Source organism: Aotus nancymaae, unplaced genomic scaffold, assembly GCF_030222135.1.
Source record: "Aotus nancymaae isolate 86718 unplaced genomic scaffold, 86718_ANA_hifiasm-v0.15.2.pri h1tg000001l, whole genome shotgun sequence".
In the NCBI taxonomy this organism is placed as follows: Eukaryota; Metazoa; Chordata; class Mammalia; order Primates; family Aotidae; genus Aotus; species Aotus nancymaae.
Window position 1 is genome coordinate 6,227,091 of NW_026988412.1, and position 21,035 is coordinate 6,248,125.

At 45.5% G+C, this 21,035-nt stretch overlaps 1 protein-coding gene across 2 annotated transcripts in view; it reads right to left on the minus strand.

Moving 5' to 3' along the window:
* SLC24A3 (solute carrier family 24 member 3) overlaps positions 1-21,035 on the minus strand; it is a 508,872-nt gene that overhangs the window by 206,036 nt on the left and 281,801 nt on the right. For both annotated transcript variants that reach the window (XM_064375974.1, XM_064375943.1), the window contains exon 3: positions 1,876-1,952. In XM_064375974.1, the coding sequence (XP_064232044.1) occupies positions 1,876-1,952 (77 nt within the window). The remainder of the gene's footprint in view (positions 1-1,875; positions 1,953-21,035) is intronic.

Consider the following 21,035-nt stretch of genomic DNA (forward strand, 5'->3'; position numbering starts at 1 on the left):
ATAGAAACCTTCCTGGGTATCCTGGGCTCATGAAGAGCAAGAAAAATGTACCTGCTACGCCTCCAGCTGATGACTCAGAGAAAAGGCCATGCAGCTGCAGGCAACAGCATCTCTTCGGGAGGATGAAAGCACTCAGTGTTTGGGTCCAGAGCAGAAATCTCATATCTCAGATGTCAAAGCATCAGGATGCCAATGGCTACCAGGGAATTCTGGATCCAACTCCGTGCCTGGGGCTTCTCAGCCTTGCGACAGGGTAGCCTCTTTGGTGCCGAAGGTGACATCCATATTAATGGCTTAATGCACGCAACTCCTCTAAAAAGCAGGGAGAGCTAGGGGGGTTGCAAAAGTTCTCCTTACTCATTTGATATTTTTAGAGAATGTCCTTATAGAAAGAGACTTTTCATGCTCCCTTTTTTGGGAGTGGGAAACCAGTTTAAGAGTTGTTTGATTTTACCCAGAAAGGGAGTCAAGATCGAGGTGGCCTGTGGATCTTGAGAGGTCAAGTGTCTTCCTGGAAGTGACACACAAAGCAAGGCCAGCAGAAGTGGGCTTCAAGCCCATGTCTTCTCTGACTGCAGAGCCCAGGCTGTGCCTGCCGACCTGCTCCAGCTGTGGGTTGAAAGTAAGGTCTCTGACCCCTCCGTTGAATGACAGTGGGCTGTGACTGCAACGGTGGAAATGACACTGTGGGACATCAAGGCTAAGTCATCCTCTTTCTCTGAGCTCTCTGGGCTGCCACATGGAAGTCGGGCTGCCTGAGGGTGCCACATTGTAGAGGTCACTGTAGGTGCTCCTGTCAACAGCCACAGCTGGACCAGTCCTTCAGCCATTCCATCCCACATACCAGGCATCAAAGAGAGAAACAACCCTTTAGGACCAGTGGCCCAGACATGGCCATTGGAGTCACTCCATCTGAGGCCCTGGATTCCATTGAGAAGCATTCCTACCTGGCCCCTTCTAAGCACTCGACACAGGCAACCCAAGAGCAAAACAACCTGGTGATTGGGCATGCCACTAAGTGTGGGGAGTTCATTCCCCAGCAATAAATAACTAGAACAGAATTGAGAGTATTCTAGGGGAGAGGGAATGCACAGAGATGGGGAAGCATTAATGTACCTAGTCCAGAATTTGGCCCAGGGATTTCTGGTTGGACAGCTGTCCACTCCTTAGACAACTTCACATGCATGCCCTTCCACAAACCCCTCCAAGGGAAATACAGACTTTAGAGCCAGAGGCTCTGTGGCAGAAGATGCTGAGACAGTGGTGGACAGTAAGAGGCAGGATGGGAAGAGAATAAGCTTTTCTTGATCGTCTTCTATGTCTCAGACACGGTGCCAGTTGCCATTACATGCAATCCACTCAGTGAGCAAATGCTCTGTCCCTACCATGTGCCAAGAAGGGGTCTGGTAATGAAGCCATATACAAAACCAAGTCCCTGTTCTTATGGGGCTTACGTGTGAGTGAGGGTGAAAAGTCGATAAGCAAGTAACTATACGATGACAGGCAGCATGGAGGAAAACAAAGCAGGGTAAGAGGAACTACGGTGGCATTTCAGAAAGGCCGGTTAGGAAAGGCTTCCCAAGAGGGTGGTGTTTGAGCAGAGGATAGAGTCAAGTCTTGGAGAGTGGAGTTGTTTAGAGCCCACACTCTGGGCACTAATATGAAGGGAAAATGCATAACAGATGGCTCCAGCTTCGAAACCTGTGGTCTTTCATCTCCATTTGGTGATGGCTCCCTACAGGGCTTGGAGGACCCCCACCAGGCATGTGAACAGGAAGGTCGAGAGACTATGCTGGGGGCACCTCAGCTGTCTGACCCCACACCCCTCAGCCTGTCCTACGGACCCTCCAGGCAGGGGCACAGAGGGGTACTTACACAGAGCACATGGAGGACCACCGCGCCTTGTCTTCTATCCTCGTTGGTGAAGATGTCATTGGGGAATTCGTGCAGGGCTACAGAACAGAGAAAGAAAACCATCTCAGTACAGATGACCACATTTTCAGTGCTGTAGGTCTGGGACAGCATCACCAGCCCTTTTGTAGAGTCTTGGTTTAATATGGTCCATGAACTTGGATGAGAAAAAACCCTACACCTTTAAGTTCACAAAACTAACCAGAATTTAGTGTTTCCTTCAGATAAGAAGGTAGGCAACAAACCATAGTCGTGCTAGAGAACCTGGGGCTCAGCCCTCGTAGGTATCTTCATGATATGTCATACCATCGTGCTTGTGCGGCTCTCGCTGCTTCAATCTTACGGGGGTTGTTAGGTCACCACCTGTGACAGAGTATCATGAGGAGGCACATGAACTGCTACAATGCAAATCTGTTTTCTAATATTTTAATAGCTTCATTTCCACACAGTCAGTTTCCATGTATAACCTTCTGTACTTTGCTGCATGTATGCATTGAAAACCGCTTTTCTGCATGTAGCCTTCAGTGGATCACCAAAGGAGTGCGTGGCTCAGACAGATTTGAGGCCCCTGCTTTAAGTGGGTCTTCATTTTGCTCCTTTTCCACTTTGCCTGAGCTGGCTTAGGGTGTGGGCCCCGTGGGCTATTAGAACAACCCTCTCCCTGCTCCCTCCCTCTGCTCCCCTTTCTAAGTTGACCTCCATTTGTGGCTGAACTGGAATGCCGGCCACAGGGATGTTCATGCCTTCTCAATGTTCCCAAACCTCTCTGACATGAGATGAAAGCTGGAGTCTGTGAACTGACGGTCCCAAGCAGGTCCTCCACTACTAACCAAACCTCTTGTCCCTTCCTCTCATAAAATCCAATCAACCTGCTGGGCCAGGTTCTCACGCCTCCTCTCCTTTATGAAGCCTCCTGTGGTCCCTCCAATAGGAATCCACAGCTCCTTTGCTGGAGGATGTGCCCACCACACGCTGCCGGAAGCAACACACACCACTCCCACCCACAGCCCCACATGGGCAGGCATTACCAGTTGCTGAAAGAAGATTCTTCTCCAAGCTTGATGATGTCTCTAAGTCTTTCTATAGCAAGTTCTTAGAGAAACTGTCACCACTTGATGGGGAGGATGTGCTAGATGATACTTGCTTGCCACTTGTCTTGTTTTGGATTCTCCCCACATCAGACCCTCCAACAAAGATGTGGAGGTATGTGATTTATTTGGGAGGTGACTCCAGGATGCACTGTGCATGAGGATGGCAGTGAAGCCAGGAAGGGGGGAAGAGTCAAAGGCAGTGGTGCTAAGGAGTGAGCGGATGACCCCTGAGACACCCAGGCCCAATTCTGCTGGGGACCCCTGGCTTGCCCAGAGGATTTGTGCAAGACACAAGCCATCGGTCACTGCTTGAAAAGGCTCTGCTCTTTGCATCCAAGGCAGCACTGGCTTAGGGCACTGCACAGGTCTTGGGTTGGAGCCACGTGAGGTGTTTGGGCCAGAGGGAACACATAAAGCAAAGCTCACTTTCCAATGTACAGCAGGTGGGGGAGAGTTAAAAATACCATATTACACACTTGAAACTTGCTAAGAGGGTGGATCTAAATCTTCTCAACACACACACAAGGTAACTATGTAGAGGTAATGGATATGTTAATGAGGTGAAATGTGGTTAATATTTCACAATGTATATGTATATCAAAAGATCAGGTTGTATACCTTAAGCATATATAATTTTTATATGTCAGTAATATCTCAATAAAGCTTTTTTTTTTAAAGCAAGGCTCACCTGTATGTCTAGCTAATCACACTCTCTAGTTTTGTATGGTCCTTTAAACATAAAAAAAGGAGACAAGAAAAGATAGGAATGTCATGATTATGCTAGGATTTTTCTAAGCCGGAGCTGCTCTAAACAGGCAGCATGGAGCTCCTCTGAACAATGAATAAATAAACTGGGAGAAGCCGGGCATTTCCCTTGGGCACCAAAATGAAGCCACGATCTGGAAATTAATGTGAGGGGCAGAGGGATGACAGCAGCTAGCGTTTATTGAGCACCTGCTCCTGGCAAGCCCTGTGCCTTGCACTTTGACCCTGTGATCCCATCTTATCCTAAACAAGCTATTATTCCAATTCTGTAGATGAGGAACCCAAGGGGAAGACAGACGAGGCAGCATGCTTGGGCTCCACGACTGGAAAGTGGCGGCAGAGTTGCACACGCAGCACACCCAGGGCTGGGGATGCTCCTTGCACATCCCATCCCTCTCCTGCATGGATCTGCAATTCTGTTCTTCCCTCTGATCTCTTCCTTCTTGTGACCTCCTCCCAAAAGAGGATTTGACCTGACCTACATTCAGCGGCCGCACTCCTGGAGGGAAGCGGTAGGCTTTTTTTTTCTTTGCACTTTTCAGTGTAGCTGCCACAGGGTGTTTTGGCATCGGCCAGTCCTGGGTTGAAAGGTCACCTCTCCTATTGTCCTCCCAGTCCCAGAGGTGGAAGCTAGAGATGGGATGCTGAGTTAATTGATTAATCACAACAGCCATCACCCACGGAAAACACCACAGTGGTTTGCCCTGGGGCGGTGCCAAGCAAAGGAATCACACACAGAAACTGCGTGAGGGGTAGAGGGGGATACAGGTATGTGGCATCCAGTTACCTCTTTACTTCCTGCTCCACAAGCTTCCTGCATAATCAGTAATAAGGGACCAAGGGAGCACAGAAGGGCGCGAAAGTCACCCCGTGAGCATCATCCGTGTCTACACTGGGTTCTCCCCAGCCAACTCCGTTCTCCTGCCTCACTGCCGCCCCATGCACGAAGCCACAGAGAGCCAGGGACTGCATCTGTTCCACCAAGGGCACCACGTCAGTAAGTGACAGGCCTGGGTTCTGAATCCAGGCATTCACAAGACAAGCAGCAACTGGCTGAATGAAGCAACTGTGGATACATGGATCCCACTGGGAATGGCTCTTTGGTGGAGAAGGTGTCTGGTCAGGGGTCTCCATGCCAGCCCACAAGGTGACCCCAGCGGGATCCCTGGGGAAGACACACTGGAGACTGGGCCATGGATGGGGCAGGACCCAAAAGGTCCTGCGCTAGCTCAGGACAGTCCACTAAGAAGCTGCCCAAAGTCCTGGCTGCACAGGGGTGAGTCAAGGAGAAACCGCAGGAGCTTGTTCAGAGTCCTCCTTCCTTGGAGGCTCAGGAACCCTCCTTTCCCTGCCTCCAGGGAGTTGGCAGCTTACCAGTGACCTGATCTTGGCCTGCTCTCTGATCCATGCCCAGCTGGGAGCTCCTTTATCAAAAGTGCCTCCCCCTGTCAGTAGTCACGGCTGGCTATGAGGACGTGTGTGAAAATTGTCCATGGGGCAGTGACAGCCTCCAATCTGGCACAGTCAGTGTCGGAGTCTGTGAATGGAGCAGCTGGCACTGTGGGCCTCCTCACCCAGTTGAATGTGGCTTGAAGTTGGGAGTTTCAGGGTCAGGGTGGGGAAGACAGAGGAGAATCAGTCTAATGCTTTCGAATCAACTTTCTTCAAGAACAATAAAACTTACTTGGTGTTCAACAGCAATGTGGAAAGAGTGACCAGGTTAAATACTCACTTAGTAAATCTCACTTGACATCCACCCACTCTGACCACTTTTTCGTTACAGCTCCTCTCAGAAAACACGTATGAGGAAGATGATGAAATTCCAACAATGGTTTCAAAGGAGTCATGCACAACTTGCAAAGCATACTACATGTATTTTATTTCCCCTTTTATGTATGCATTATATTTTGAAAAAGAAAGCCACAAGAAGAGATTTCATCTAAAAATTGAGCTAAGCCCTCTTCTCCTGCCCTGCAAGAGGTGAGTCTTCCCTCATAGGTCCCAAATGTCCATGCCTTAGGCTGGAGCCCTCAAGAGCGGACCCTGGGAGAAAGATTTGAATGACAGCTCTTTGTTTGGGAGATGATCCCAGGAAGCACTGGGAGCAGGGTGGAGAGATGAGGCAGGGAGGGGAAGAGGCTGGCACAGTGACCTCAAGTTTGCTGGGAGATGGAGGGAAGCAGGTCTCAGAGTTGCCTACTGCAGGGTCATCAGCAGGGTCAGGGGCTCTGTGCACTGATGGCTGCCTGTCACTGTTAAGGGCTGCTCCAAAGGCACTGACCCTTCAACACTTCTGCTCAGCCCTGCACCTGCCAAGCCAAGCATGCTCCTGGGGCCAGAGGAGGCCCTAGAAAGAGTCGCAGGTGATATATCAAGAAACCATCCATACGTCTGGGCATAGCAAAGCCCTGTCTGCCTTAGCCTGATAGAACAGAATACTGTAGACTTGGGGACTTAAACAACAGACATTTATCTCTCACAACTCTGGGAAGTCTGAGATAAAGGTGCCAGCAAGGTTGGCTTCTGGTGAGGGCTGTCATCTGGCTTGCAGAGGCCGCCTTCTTGCAGTATCTGCATGTCAGAGCATGAGTAAGCTCTGGTCTATTCCTCCTCTTATTTGGACACTAATCCCATCATCAGGGTCCACTCTTATACCTTTATCTGACCCTAATTACCTCCCAAAGATCCCATATCCAATTACCATCACTTTGGGGGTTAGGGCTTCAACATATCAATCTGGGAAGTGGGGACAAACATTTGGTCTACAGCATCTCCCAAGCTTCCTTTGCATAAGAACTAAAGAGGAGATGTAAGGTGTCTTATGTGCAGGAAAGGAGAGACCATAACTTATATATTCATAGTTAGCTTCAGCACACAGTAGTGGGGCATGAGTCGGAGGTGGCAGAAGGCAGTCCCCTGCACAAGTGTAAAATCAGGATAAACTATTATTAAGACTTGCATTCTGAATCTAGCATGGTAGGACCCCAATGTTAAGACTTAGGATTGTAACATATTCTTATATTGCATATCCAATTTCATCATGTTAGAAGCTTCTTTGATTGATTTGCAAAGGGCATTCATTGCCAGATGACCCTGTAGCATAGAATGTAAATCAGGAAGAATCCTGTCCTAGAGACTCACCGGGGCAGCAGCTCTGTTTAGGGAGGCTGTAAGGCTCGCCATTGATCTCTGTCAGCTCCTATGTGCGCTGTATACACAGCCTACTAATAACATTGTTATTTCACTCAGTGTTGCCTTGTTGTGGTTCTAAAGCGATTTGGTATCGCAGTGTTTAATCTTCCTAAAAAAGGGATCAGCCTGAAGTCAAGAAAAGTGTCCTTAATCTGGAAATCTGGAAATCTTAAATCTGGAAATCTGGAAATTTGGGGCTCAATGCTGACATGCCCAAAGTGTGGCCTTTGGCCACCTGTCACTTCATCTCTCTGGGCCTCAATTTGCCTTTTGATCATCTGAAAAATGGCCTCTGAGGTTCCTCCTTCCCATTCCCTCTGGTTCAAACACATAGTACACTGCAGGGCACAGAGTGGATGCCCGATAAGTCTCAATGGGATGAAGAACTCTCAGAACAGACCTTGGACATGGATGGAGTAAATCCATTCTGCCCAGTTGACCCAGTGGTTCAAGAAAAGAGCTATGACAGCGGCTGTGCTTGCCTCCTGGCAACTGCACCAGCTATCCACCTGGCAACACACTACTGGTGCCTTGCAGGTGTGTGGGGGGAATGCGGTTTTCTGAATAGCTGCAACTGTCCAAGAAAAGAGTGTATGCAGACTGTGTGGCGCACTGCACTGAAAGGCTTCTGCCAAGTGCTTCTTGGCCCCAGTTTCTTCACTTGTAGAACAAGGGGTAAGACGATGTGGGGGCTCTAGCGCCTCCCAGATGATGGCTGGTGCTGATGCCACCCTCTCCGGGTGTGTATCCTCGCACCAAATCCAAAAGTATTCAGCGCATTTGTTATGGCTTGAGCTAGGATGCCTGCTGTGTTTGGGAACTAACATTTTCCTTGGGTGGTCAGTTAGATTTTGTGTAAGATCCCATAGTGGGGAATCAGGCTCAGGTCCAGGTCTCCTCTGTGTCACACAGGCCCTTTTTCCTTCATCTGTAGATGGGTGTGTTAATGTCATCCCTGCAGGGTTGTTATGAAGAGTGTAGATAGTGAATGTGAATGCTTCCTGGAGCCACATATCATTATTCTAAATTATAACAACCATTACATGCTGGCCTGGTGTGGGAGGAGGGCACATTCTTCTCTGGTCTTACGTTGCAATCCACATATTGCCAGCTCCTTCCTGCCTTGCATTGGCATCTGTTTCCCTGGATGGTGGTCAGTCCATGAGAGCTGCATAAATGTGTGTGCCTCTAGGCAGATGCTTCCGGTACTCAGCCTGCTGGGGCCACATGGCCCACGTGGCCTGTTGGGAGCAGCTACCTATGCAGGGAGAACAGAGCAGCCTCATCCAGCTGAGAGTCATTCCCCAAATACCTTCAAGGTCCTCAAAGTCTCTTTCTACTCCTCTCTTTCATCCCTCAATTTTCCTTTCAGTGCATCCCACAAGCCCTGGGGGCCTGCAAAAGCAAGCAGTACTGTTCCCATGGAAACCACAGAGACCTGAGTGGAGTGGTTTCCCCTTACCAAGGCAACGGCAATCAGTGTCCCTGCGTCTCTCTCCTGGCTGCTTTCATGAGGTCCGAGTTTGATGAGTCTAAATGGAGGTTTGAAGGGGTAGAGAGACTTTTCTCCTTTGTTTGAAAAAAATGCAGCAGGAACACTCATTCCATCTTTAGACATACTCATCACATGTTGATCAAATGGAGCAGCCCAAAATGAAAATCAACACATCCTAAAAAGCCTGGTTCCCTTAATACGTCTAAGCAAAAGGAACGTGGGCTGCTGCAGCCATCAGAACACCAGTCTGCCATGCCAGTGACCTTCTCATGACAAAATACCCAACGCAGCTTGATGGACCAGTCTCTCAAGAATTGCACTGAAAAAATGGAGGTCTGGATGCTACCCAGCTTCTCCCTGCAGTGATGGGTGGCTTCAAGCTTCTGTTTCAGATGCTTTAATCTGTCTTAGTAAAGCCTGTTGCTCCCACTTTTCCTGGGCATTGTAAAGACTTTGTTTTTCAGGTGTGGTACCTCCTCTGCCGCTCACAAAGCCTTCCCCGCCTCTCTTTCTGTGGCCTCGTCGCACTGTCCCAGTGCTCATCAAATTATTTTCCAACCACACTGACGGTGTTTGCTTGCCCGTGTGTGCTGTGGACTCAGTGGTACCGTGAGCTCAGCTCCCTGAGGACAGGGGCCCTGTCGTTCCTCTCTGTCATCAGCACCCACCAGGCTGGGATCCATAAAAGAGGACAACAAATATCAAGTGTGATCAAATGCAGCGGGCCTTTCTCTCAGGAAGGGGTTTTGTATAAATGCAAGACAGAATTACTGGCTGAGAAATGGTGTTGGGAGGGACAGCTCAGTCAACCTCCTAACTACTTGATACCAACTCTGGTGGCCATGAGGTCTGTTCACAAATATCCCGCCTCTCATTGTTCCGGAGACCTAGGAGGAGTATGTCTACACCCTCTTCAAAGTTAGGTGAGGCGATGCAGCTTGCTGTGATTACTGAAATGTAAGCGAAATCACATGGATTGCATGTGGCTTTCAAACCAGTGTCTGGCTCCCCATTTTGCATTTTCTTGTCTTATCATTTCTTGAAAAACACATCAGGAAGCATTGGGCATCCCCATCAGCCTGGGTCCCTGAGTGACTGATAGCAGAGTCCCCCGCAACCCTGCCCCAATATACACATTTTGAACATGTAGCATGAGTAAAAATAACATTGTTGTTTTTTGTGGCCACTGATATTTGGGGGCTGTCTGTTACCCAGCATATCCTAGCTCCTTCTGAGAAATACATATGGTTCTTGGTCCTTGGCATCTCTGTAGCCTTTAGCACATAAAATCTTGCCTTGCAGCAATTTTTGGTTGTTTTCTTTCTTCTCCAATAGACTGGGGGAGGGAGGTTAAAATTGCAGGATATTTATTCTTCTCTGTAGCCCTGGTGTCTAGCAAAATGCCTGGCACAAAAATCACTTAATGAGTGTTGCTTGAGGCAATTAACACATTTGTCATAACTAAAGGCCACTGAACAAAATTATTCACAAAAGAATCTGTGTGAAAGTACATATATGCTTAACTTAATTTTCTAAATACTTAGTCTCTGGAAGTGTTTTAGAGACATTTCAGTGCATGCTCACATTCAACAAGGTCAAGTAAACCTTAGGCAGGCATGAGAGAAGGCATCTGGCAACAGGAGGTGCTGGGTGTACCAGGGAACCAGTCTGTTCTTAGATCATCTTTTGAATTTTTGTCTGGTTCTAAAGACCATATCTTAGTAACATTGGAAAATTCATTAAATCAATATTGTGCCAAAACACCACCATTTACTTTCAGCCCTTACCATCTGCTGGATACTATACTCAACACTAGTTAAGGGTACAGAGTCCTTGTCACTGAGGAGTTACCAGTTGAGGATAGGTTGGGAGCAAGGGAACTCTCTTTGAAATCATCCCAATACCTTGAGTATTCTGAATTTAAGGATGTAAATAAACTTTATCGAGTGTTGCAAATATATTCATCACTTTTTCATTGCTTCTATATGATAGAAGGCAGTATCCCAATTTACAGACAGGTAAGCTGAGGCACAAAGAGGGCAAGTAATCGGCCTAGGTTAACAGAGACAGTAGCAGAAGAGCTGAGATCAAACTAGGGTTCAACTTTATATTGATTCTGCTGTCCTAGAAAAACCAAATTACCCTGTTTTTTCCTGTTTTTTTTAAGGGCATAAGTCTTTCTCTTCAAAAGCCAGAAACAAAGTTCAGCTTCAAATGGATTGATGTGTGAATGGATACAAAGTTATGAGAAGCATCTTTGTGAAGGAGGATGCAACTGCAAGCCATGGGAACAGATGGCCTAGAGGGATCATCAAACTGTCAATCAAAATGGTATTGCCCATCAGATTTGCTAAGAAAAGTTGGATCAGCCAAATGCTTATGTGGTGACATTTGCTTACCACAGGAAACCAGCGTTTTACAAGAGCCTGAAGACCTGGATTTGAAGCCCTCCTTTACCGCTCACAAGCTCTGTGTCCTTGGGAAAATTCTTTAGCCTACTTGAGTCTTAATTGTTAATGTACAAAATGGGAGATACCCATTTACATCATTACTATGAGGATTGATGGTGATGATGCTTATGAAATATGCAATACCTAAAATTGGGCAAGTAACTCTCCAATAAGAGCTTTTTTTGTCTTTAATTTATTAAATAATGAAGATGGAGAAATATAGATAGGGGCATTTCCCAAGATATCAATACCAGCCCCAGTGTCCTGAGGCCCTACTTCTTTTATACTAAGCACCTGCATCTCTTTACCTGAAGGCTTTCTCCAGAGCTGAGAAAGGGTCCCCTGCCCAGATACTGAAGGCTGGATATGCTGGAGAATTAATACCACTCTTTTTCTCAGGGGAAGCTGTCAAAGTCTGATGAAAGGCAGGTGTATAAATACCCCAGCTCCCTCACCACCTGAGTGAGATAATGAGGTATGTTTTACACTGTTAGAGTTCCCAGCAGAATTAAGTTCTGGTTGCTCACAGTGGTAACTGGCTTTGTAACATGCCTTTGATTGGTTGCCTGTCTGTCATTGTCTCACTGTCTCACTTCCCAACTCCCATACTTGGGATCATATCAGAAACTAACAACTTGTGCCTGAGTCTGTTTCTGGGACGCCTTCTGGAAAACCCATATTTAGACAAGGAAAGTTAGGAATTTTGCACTTTTCTCTCTCTTTACTTTGACAAAGGTTCATTTTTCCGGAAAAGAACTTATCCACATGCAGGCAAATGTTTCCCTAAACCACGGCAATAGTCTGTATGGACAATTTGCAGTGGACTTGCAATCTAGATAGCATTATGGAACTACCTCACTCCTGAACGCAGATTGGGAAATGGCCTTTGCTTCTTGTTCATGATGCTGAAGTTGATCCAACACCATGAGAAGCCCCTTGATTCCCACTTTAGAGCTCTTTTTCTCATGTCCATATTGGCAGATGACTTTAAACAAACTTTTCTCCTGGAAGGGAACAGACATTCTTTGGAACCAAAGAACGCCAAATCATTAGTTACATAGAGTATTGGCCTAGCAGAGCCCTGAAATGTAATCTGACAAACTAGAAACGTATTTCTTTACCAATAATAAAAAACCATGACATCAGTGCTATTCATGTCTTTGAGCCAGCAGCTACTGTAGAAAATACAGCCATCTCATGAATAATGTAGTGTTCTCAGGCCACAAACATGGCAGCAGAGAGGAGGTCTCTTTGCAAGAGCAAGAGCCTACAGCATGCATTTGCTGCTCACATGATTATCAAGGCTGTGTCACTAATAAATTCTCATTAAAGAAAGTGAAATATTTATGGTAAATGCCCTATGGTGTTCAGAACTTGATGCTCTTCTTGGACTCCTTTGTTTCTATAAGTGTCCCTTGATGCCAACGTCAGAGACAGAATAATTGAATGGATGACCTGCTGCATCTCTCATGTTCTTAGGTCTGCTATTGATCCAGACCTACAGGCTGATGTATACAGGAACCCACTAAATAGTTCCTCAAGAGGACCCATGGTGGTGACAAGGAATGCCCATTCCTCTTCAACACCCTCAGAAAGGATGAGATTGCATGAAAAACTTTTCTAGAAAAAAATCCACTTGAAATAGTGCTTTCTGAATGTAGCAGTTCCCTACAGGAATCTACATGGGAAGTTTTTAATCTTTAAGCATTTATTTTATATAAGGTGAAGTGTACATGCTAAATGGCTGGAGGTTTCAAAGTCAGTGACATTTTTTAATGTTAACTCATCAAATTTCAGGGCTAGAAGTAACCTTTATGGTTCTATTGGTCTCTAGATGGGAAGATAATAACAGAATTTCACGAAAAGCATAAAAGTTTCCCTCTGCTTCCCCTCTCAAAACCTGCTCTTTTTCTTTCCTTCTGATGTTGTTATTCCATGGCTGCCAATTTTAAGGATAGAAAATTGGTCTCATTTCCTGTTCGTTGCTTGACTGCTAATGATTGACTGTTAGGATGAGTCTTGGATGGGCTCAGTGTGGTAAAGGATCTCCATCTATTAAAAATGTCTACCACGGTTAGGGGAATGGGAACAGGGACCTGTGCACTTGTCATTTCCCTATATTGAGCTTTACTAAGCAAGTCCTAAAAAGAAAGAATAACTGGTACTCCTCAGTCCCGGTAATAGTGATTCTTGACATCATTTTGTTTGATCTGCACCTATTTTACAATATAATCCATTTAAAAGCAGGAGAATTATTACTAATCCATCTACTTCAATGTACTTGGTATCTTCAGGGGATTATATTGAGACATCTTTAATCTTTAGCTTGAATTCTAGTTTATAATAATAAAATAAATATCTAAGAATATGCATAGCTGTTGTAGGAAGACATATAAATAGGCAGACAAAATATTGATTAGCTCAGTTGGAAAAAATACAAGCTGTGCTTACTTCTCAGTTTTGGACTTGGTCACTTCTGCCCCCCTCCTTAAGGGGAAAATGCAGATGTTAACTGCAGGAAATCATTTTTCCTTTTATGTTACCATATATTCAATACTTTTTGACTATTTACCTATAATTTTAGGTCAAAGCACTAATGAATCCGCAACTTGCACCTGAAAACCTCTTTTAAAGGTAGATTTGAACTCAGTAATTTTTTTTTAGATAACTAAGTTTGTGATTCCAAAGTTTACATTCCCAGTATCAAGGCTCCATCTCTGGGACAACATCTGCCTCTGAATATGAATAGAAATTAAGAAAAGAGTATAGTTAATCCAAACCAAAAAGTAATTCTTCTGTTCACTTTTCTCCATTTCCTTGAACTGTCATAGGGCTCTGGTGATGGCACGTTACAGCTCTCAATGAAACATCTGAATACCTTTTCCTTCAACAATGTGCCTTGGTATCCAGTTAGGATTTTGGGTTATAGATCAAGAGCAGGAACTGATGACATGAGAGGTATCTTAGGAAGGGCACTGTGCTGCCTTATAGATAGCAGAAGAAGACTCGTCACAGTTTGGAGCAAGCAAGATCAAAACAAGAGAATTTACAATCTACTTGATGTGTATCTAGTAGTGTATATAATACATGTAATATATTATGTATATATTTTTTATTTTTCTGAGACAGTGTCTCAATCTGTTGCCAAGGCTGGAGTACAGTGGCACTATCATGCCTCACTGCAGCCTCCAACTCCTTAGCTTAAGCAATCCTCCCACCTTAGCCTCCCAACTAGTTGGGACTACAGGCGTGGGTCAACATGCCCAGCTATATATATATACACATGTATATATACACACACACACATATACATATCCACATATATACATATATATACACACATATATATACATTTATATATGCATAATTTTTTTTTTTGGTAGAGACAGGGTCTTGCTATGTCACCTAGGCTGGTCTCAAACTCCTGGCCTCAAGCTATCCTCCCACCTCGGCCTCCCAAAGTGCTGAGATTACAAGCTTAAGCTACTGGGCCTGGTCTTCTAGTAACTTTTAAAATTATACATTTGACTTCACGGAGGATGGCTGAGGAAATTCTGGATTCTGTCATCTTCCTCTGAAGAGTGCTGAGTTTTGTTCTAATAGGAAGTTGAATTTATTGGAGGATTGTAATTACTAGCCACAAAACCAGAGGTGGTTTTAGGTTTTAAGCTTTGATTGAATTACTGGAGGGTCATTCTTTGTGGTAATTTTAGGCCTATTTTGAGTGTGCCCTTAGCCCTGAGATATGGTCCCTGCAGGCTTTCAGTGGAACATCTGACCTGTGTATCAAGCCCCTTAAACTTTAGAGACTTGCACTTCTCAGTTCGTCTCCCCAGTGCCAGGCAGCAGCTGACATATCTGCTTCCAGCCTTCCAGCTCTTGTCTTTCCTGAGCTGCGTGGAGTCATTCCTAAGCAGGAGAGGTTCAGAGGTCAGTCATGGACCTGAGGGAAATTTATACACATATTACAGGGCTCCCCCTCTTTTGACTCCTTTCTTTCTGACATTTCCTCCAATTCTCAGCTGCTCTGGGATCCAAGCTCTAATCTCTGATGTCTCAACCCAATAAGACTGCTGTTTCTGCTTGAGCTCTATCCCCCATATGCTGCATACCTAGGGGAGGTTTCAGCGGAGAAAAACTAACTGCTATGGCCCTCTGCTAGTGTGGGTTTCTTTTGAGGTTAATATCCCCTCCAGTCTCTGCTTGCTTTCTTCACTTTCCTCTGGAATATATTCTGCATCATAAGGGGCTGCAGAAAATTTACAGCAAACCAAATTCACATTAAAGATTCCCCAACTTGCCCTTAGCCACATTAAGTCCTCCATGGAACTTATACTGCCTGGAGTCACGGCGTGGCCTGGTGGTAAATAACAGCCTGGGGAAACTAAAGGTTGCCGGGGTGGCTGACAAGCTAGGATGGAAAGCCTGGGAGGTGACCTAATTGCACGCCAACTTACATGGATAAACCAAAAATCAAACAGAAGGAGCAATCAGAATAGTAGGAGACAACAGGAAGAGACGCTGCAGCCTTCCAGAACTCTCAACTATAAATATTTCAAGGTCAAGTCATCCCAAACAAGCATCTGTGGCAGTTCTAATGTCTCTCACAGGTGATGCCCCAAGGCTCAGAGGCAAGAACGTGTGTTCAGAGGCAAAATGATATTGGAAACCAGTTGCAGCCAAGAAGGTGAAATCACGTTGTACTTCCCTTTACCATCTGGGGGATCGCTTAGATGTTTCGTGTGTCAGATTTTGATGTCCCACGTGAAGTTGCCAAATTGAAATCCATGTCAACAGCAAGGGAGGTGTTTAATAAGTGTTTTTCAGGTCTAGAGAGACGTGTGAAGCTTTATAAAGAGGAAAGAAAAGTGGGCGGCAAAGAAAAGTTTTGATCAAGCGCGGCCAATACATAAAGTACCTGAGTATTAACGTTTAATTTTTTTATGGAGGAAAGTGGAAATTTGGCTTAGTTGTTGAGTTAGTTAAGACCAAAATGATAAATGCCATAACTTACTTTCCAAGTAAAGAGGAAAAGTGGACGTGAAGTAGGGGGAAAAGGTTTCACTTCGTTCTTTTGCTAGAATGCCGTCTTATCCCCCATTATAAGTCAATTACTTCTTGCTCCCTGCCTCAGAACCTATCAGTTTGTGTCATTGGCAGAGAAATTGTCATCTTTGTCTTTCCATGTACTTATGTATCATTGTAGGGTTGGCTGGAGTTGAAAACAGATTAAAAGAAATCTGTAAAGTAACAGAATTATTACAAGACAAAACAATGCAAGAGGTAGTGGTAGCAACGTCCACTCTGTGGCATAATAACACTTGGTCACGATGTTACAGAAGCCTGATGCAAATGTAGACATTGGCAGTCATGAGCTAGGACAACTTTCAGGCCCACTTGAGTCAAAGGCTGACCAAAGATACTAGTACCTCCTCTCCAGCCTTCCCAGCCGAGGAGTGGTTTACCATGTACTTGAAGAAGCTGTGTTGGACCTCACTGGGGCTGTTTGAGTTCATATAGCAATGTTTGAATTCATGTAGTGGGTGGGATAAAATAACTGAGCAGAATTTTCAAGGATGGAGAGGAATTTAATATCATTATTCCCTTTGATATTTTCTCATATATTATATTACTTTGAATTTCAGGGCATTTCATATAGATTTATGGAGGAAAACCTATTAAAATAAATTCTTTTAGAAAATGACCCTTTCAATGTTTGAGATGATTTTTTATCCAAATAATATTGTATTCGATGAGAGACTCCAATATTTAACTTTTCTTGCGTAGCTCACATAAATATGGTCAGACTGTCAAACCTAACTCATAAAAATCTCTGATCTCCTAGGTAACGCTAAGATGAGGAGAGAAGAAAAAGAGCAGCTTTTGAATCTGAAGATGGAAGCGGCAAATCCCGTGGGATCCTGAATGAGGAGAGGAGGCCCTGCCTAACAGCTTCCGAGGCGGCGGCCGAGCATCCACAGTTGGGAGACTGGTGAGAGAGGCATTTCCTTTCACTGAGTCGACGACACAGAAGCAAATCGAGTGGCTTATTCTCAACAATTTCAGGTAAGTGGTTCTTTCCAAGGATACAGTTTCCTTTGAGAAAGATTCAAAGACCAAAGTGACTGGTTTATGATCCTAGTTGCAACATGAATAGGCTTTTCAGGGACACAGGTGTGTACTACACATTTCCCCTTCAATATAACTCAAGGGTTCAGGGCAGAGTTGCAGCAGCCACCACGTCATTCTTCAGTTGGTAGAGGGTAACAGGGAGTACTCAGCACAGTTTTGATTTCAGGAGTTTATAGCCCAGATGGGAAGCCAGCTTCCAGCACACACACACACACACACACACACACACAAATGCACAAACTGGAGGATGATTGAAGAAATCAAGCTATATCCCTAAACATGAATGCATGCATGCATGTATGTACACATTCATGTATGTACATGTAAGCAAATATGAGTATGCATGTATGTGTGTGCATATGTACACACATATGCATATGTAAGTATGTAAGTGAATATGTGTAATGGACTGAAGGTCCTCCTCCCCAGATTCATATGTTGAAATCCTAATCCCCACTGCAATGGGGTCTTTGAGAGGTAATTAGGTCACGAGGGTGGAGCCCTCACATATGAGATTAGTGTCCTTATGAGCCATGAAAAATTAGCTTGGCATGGTGGCGTGCAACTGTATTCCCAGGTACTTAGGAGGCTAAGGTGAGACCACAGAACCTTGCACTCCAGCCTGGGTGACGGAGCGAGACCTTGTCTCTAGAAGAGTCATGAGAGAGTTTGTTTCCCCTCTGTTCTCTGTCACGTGAGAATACAAGAAGTCAGAGGTCTGTCACCCAGAAGAAGGCTATTGCCAGAACCTAACCATGCTGGCACCCAGATCTGACTTCTAGCTTCCAGAACTATGTGAAATAAATTATTGTGTTTACAAAACACCCAGTAGGGTATTTTCTTAGGCTGCCAGACCTAAGACAGTGTGTATGTATATGTATTTGCACAATAACCATCCCAAACATAGTAGCTTAAGACAACCGTGACATTTTACTGTTATGTCTCACATTTGTAGGGGCTGACCACCCTCAGGTAGGTGGTCCCTACTTGGCTGCTCACACAATTGCAATCATATGGTGGCTGAAACTGGAAACATGAAGGCTCAAACACTCACTTCCTGTCTGGCCTCTGAGCAGTGGGAACTCCAACACCTGAGAACTGGAACAGCTGGCGCTCCCTGGCCTCTCCAAGTCTGTGGTCTTGCCATGTGGTCTTCTCAGCCTGGGGACTTCTCACATAGTGAGAAGTGGCTCAGAGCCGCAGGTGGGCAAATCAAGAGAGTGCCAGGAGGAAGTCATATGGCCTTTTATTATTTGGCACAGGAAGTCATGCAGAGCATTTCCACTGCCTTCTGTTGGTCACAGCAGTTAAAAATATGTCATCAGTCTTAAACAGAGGGAAGTGGACCCTACCTCTTCATTTTTGGTGGGGGAGGACAAGATTCTGGAAGAGTATATTGTCCTGGAGTTCTTGCTGTGGTCATTTGGGAAGATGCAATCTGCCACTATTTATCTGTACCTAAACTGATAACCATAGCTATAACCATATTGATAACAATTGATAGCTATTAATATGGATCAGACAGTGAGTGAAAAGTGAGGTGAGGAAAGAAGGTGCCAGTGTCAGCTGGCACAGTGCGTGAAGGCTGCATGAAGCGAGTCAGGCTTGAGTGGAGCCTTAGAGAAGGACTGCAGGAGAAAGTTCAGGTAGACAGAGAAGCAGAGACAAGGTGCAGGGATAGGGGAGGGGCAGAGCCAACCATCCAGATTTTGAATGAGGTGGTGGCTCTTTAATGCAGCTGTCCCCAACCTTTTTGGCATCAGGGACCAGTTTTGTGGAAGACAATTTTTTCACGGAATGGTGGGGAGGGGTGGTTTTGGGATGATTCATGTGCATTACATTTATTGTGTACTTGATTTCTATTGTTGTCACATTGTAATATATAATAAAATAATTATACAACTCACCTTCATGTAGAATCAGTGGGAGCCCTGAACTTGTTTTCCTGCAACTAGACAGTCCCATCTGAGGGTGATGGGAGACAGTGACAGATCATCAGGCATTAGAATTTCATAAGGAGTGTGCAATCTAGATCCCTCACATGTGCAGTTCACAACAGAGTTCATGCACCTATGAGCATCTAAAGCCACCACTGATCTACAGCAGGCAGAGCTCAGGTGATAATGTGAGCCATGGCGAGTGGCTCTAAATACAGATGAAGCTTTGCTTGCTCATCCACCACTCACCTCCTGCTGTGCAGCCCAGTTCCTAACAGGCCAGGGATTGGTAATGGTCCATGGCCTGGGGATTGGGGACCTCTGCTTTAATACGTCTCTCCTTAAACAAACAGCCAAGTTCTCCAGTGGAAACAGTAGACGCTTTTAATGTGTGAACACCATTGTTCCCATTGCATGCTCAGTAGCTCTGTGCTTCACAGAGCTGAGGCCCAGTTCACAAAGTAGGAAGATCTACCTGATCTTCTGAGGCAAGTGTCCTTCCTTCTACACCACAGCAGCCTCTTCAGATTAACATTAGACATGGTTTATTTCACATTTCTCCCCAGTCTCAAAGGGAAAAAAAATATGCTTATGCAAACCCTTTGTTTTTTTCTAAAAGAAATGACCGTACCCAGCATCTGAAAGACTATGTGGAATTGCATTAAATTTCACAGTACATTAGAATCCAGAATGGGACCCAAGACTAAAATTGGCCAATTTCCTAGTTAGCCTTTTACTAAGCCTCAGGCTGGAGAAACACGACCCTGGAGGACACAGGGTCTGGGATTCTGCTCCTCACTGCAGGCCTTGCGGTAAGTGTCTTTCTCCAACCAGGGCTTCCTATTAACATGAAACAGTCCTAGCCCTATCTACCCAAAAAAGGGACTAGTTCAGAGTTCTTGCCTTATTTAAGTGCCAGAAATGTCTACTTGTGTCTTGACATTTGTCATAGGCTAAGAATGAGCTAGGAGCTGACTCAGATTCCCCTGCATCCTGACGGAAGCATGCTGGCACCTTTTGTAGGGACTCTTTCCGTGCCCCAGGACCCTTTTTTATCGTGTGCACATTTTATGACCATGGGCTGCTGGTACCCCACTGGCTGCTTGATGTGTTGGAACCCACAAAGGGAAGGCAGAAAGAGTTGGTATTGGGGTTTGCAAAAGAGCCCAACTTACAACAGAAAGAAGTTTAGACACTGGGGAAGAACAGTGCTGTTATTGCTCCTGTTAACTCCTCTGAAAGTTGCAAGAATGGAACTGAAACTGGCAATCAGGGCTCTGTCCGCCTCCCTGGAAAGCTTTTACCATTTTGCTAACTCCAGCTCCCAGAGTGTTTCCACACCCAGAGGCCAGCACCCAGGGATGTGTTGTGCTGAAGTTCCCCTCTGTGGGACTCTGCTTGATCCTGTGGCCTTCTGGACCTCCTACCTTCCCTGGTCACACTGTGTGCTCTCTGACCAGTTTTTCCAGGGAAAACTTCCAACACAGCTTTCACAGGAATGCTCATGCCAGGCTCAGCTTCTGGCAACCCAGGCTAACTCAGGAACCACACAAATGCTGCTTCTTCCACAAACATTCCCTTGATCATTCCAAAGGAATCCTGCAATAAATCGCTGTAGAGATTGAGAATCCAACCACATGAGTGCAGGCTGGAGGGTGGGCAATGGACAGCATCTTGTTCCCCACACCCTTGAGCTATGGATATGGCTTCATATGCTCCTTTAATGTGATAGAGTCCTGAATGAACCACACACATCACTCCACAGCCCATCAACTCCTGAAAGTGTTTGTTTTTGCTCAGTGGAAAAGTGGGAAAGCACTTTTCCTGTTGAGACTCCAGCATGCCTATGGGACCTTGCTGCCTGGAGACCAGCTGGCTGGTGTTGAGGATGGATTGATGCTATACTAGACTTGCTCTGGGAAATCATCAGTGAGAAATGGGTGAGGCTGGGAGTGGAGAAGCTGCAGAAACAACCACCCGTGGCCAAAGTTTCCATTCCCTGTGCCAGCCAAAGGGAGCCAGGGGTGTCCTGGGGGCAGGTCTGATTTGTCTGCACTGAGAG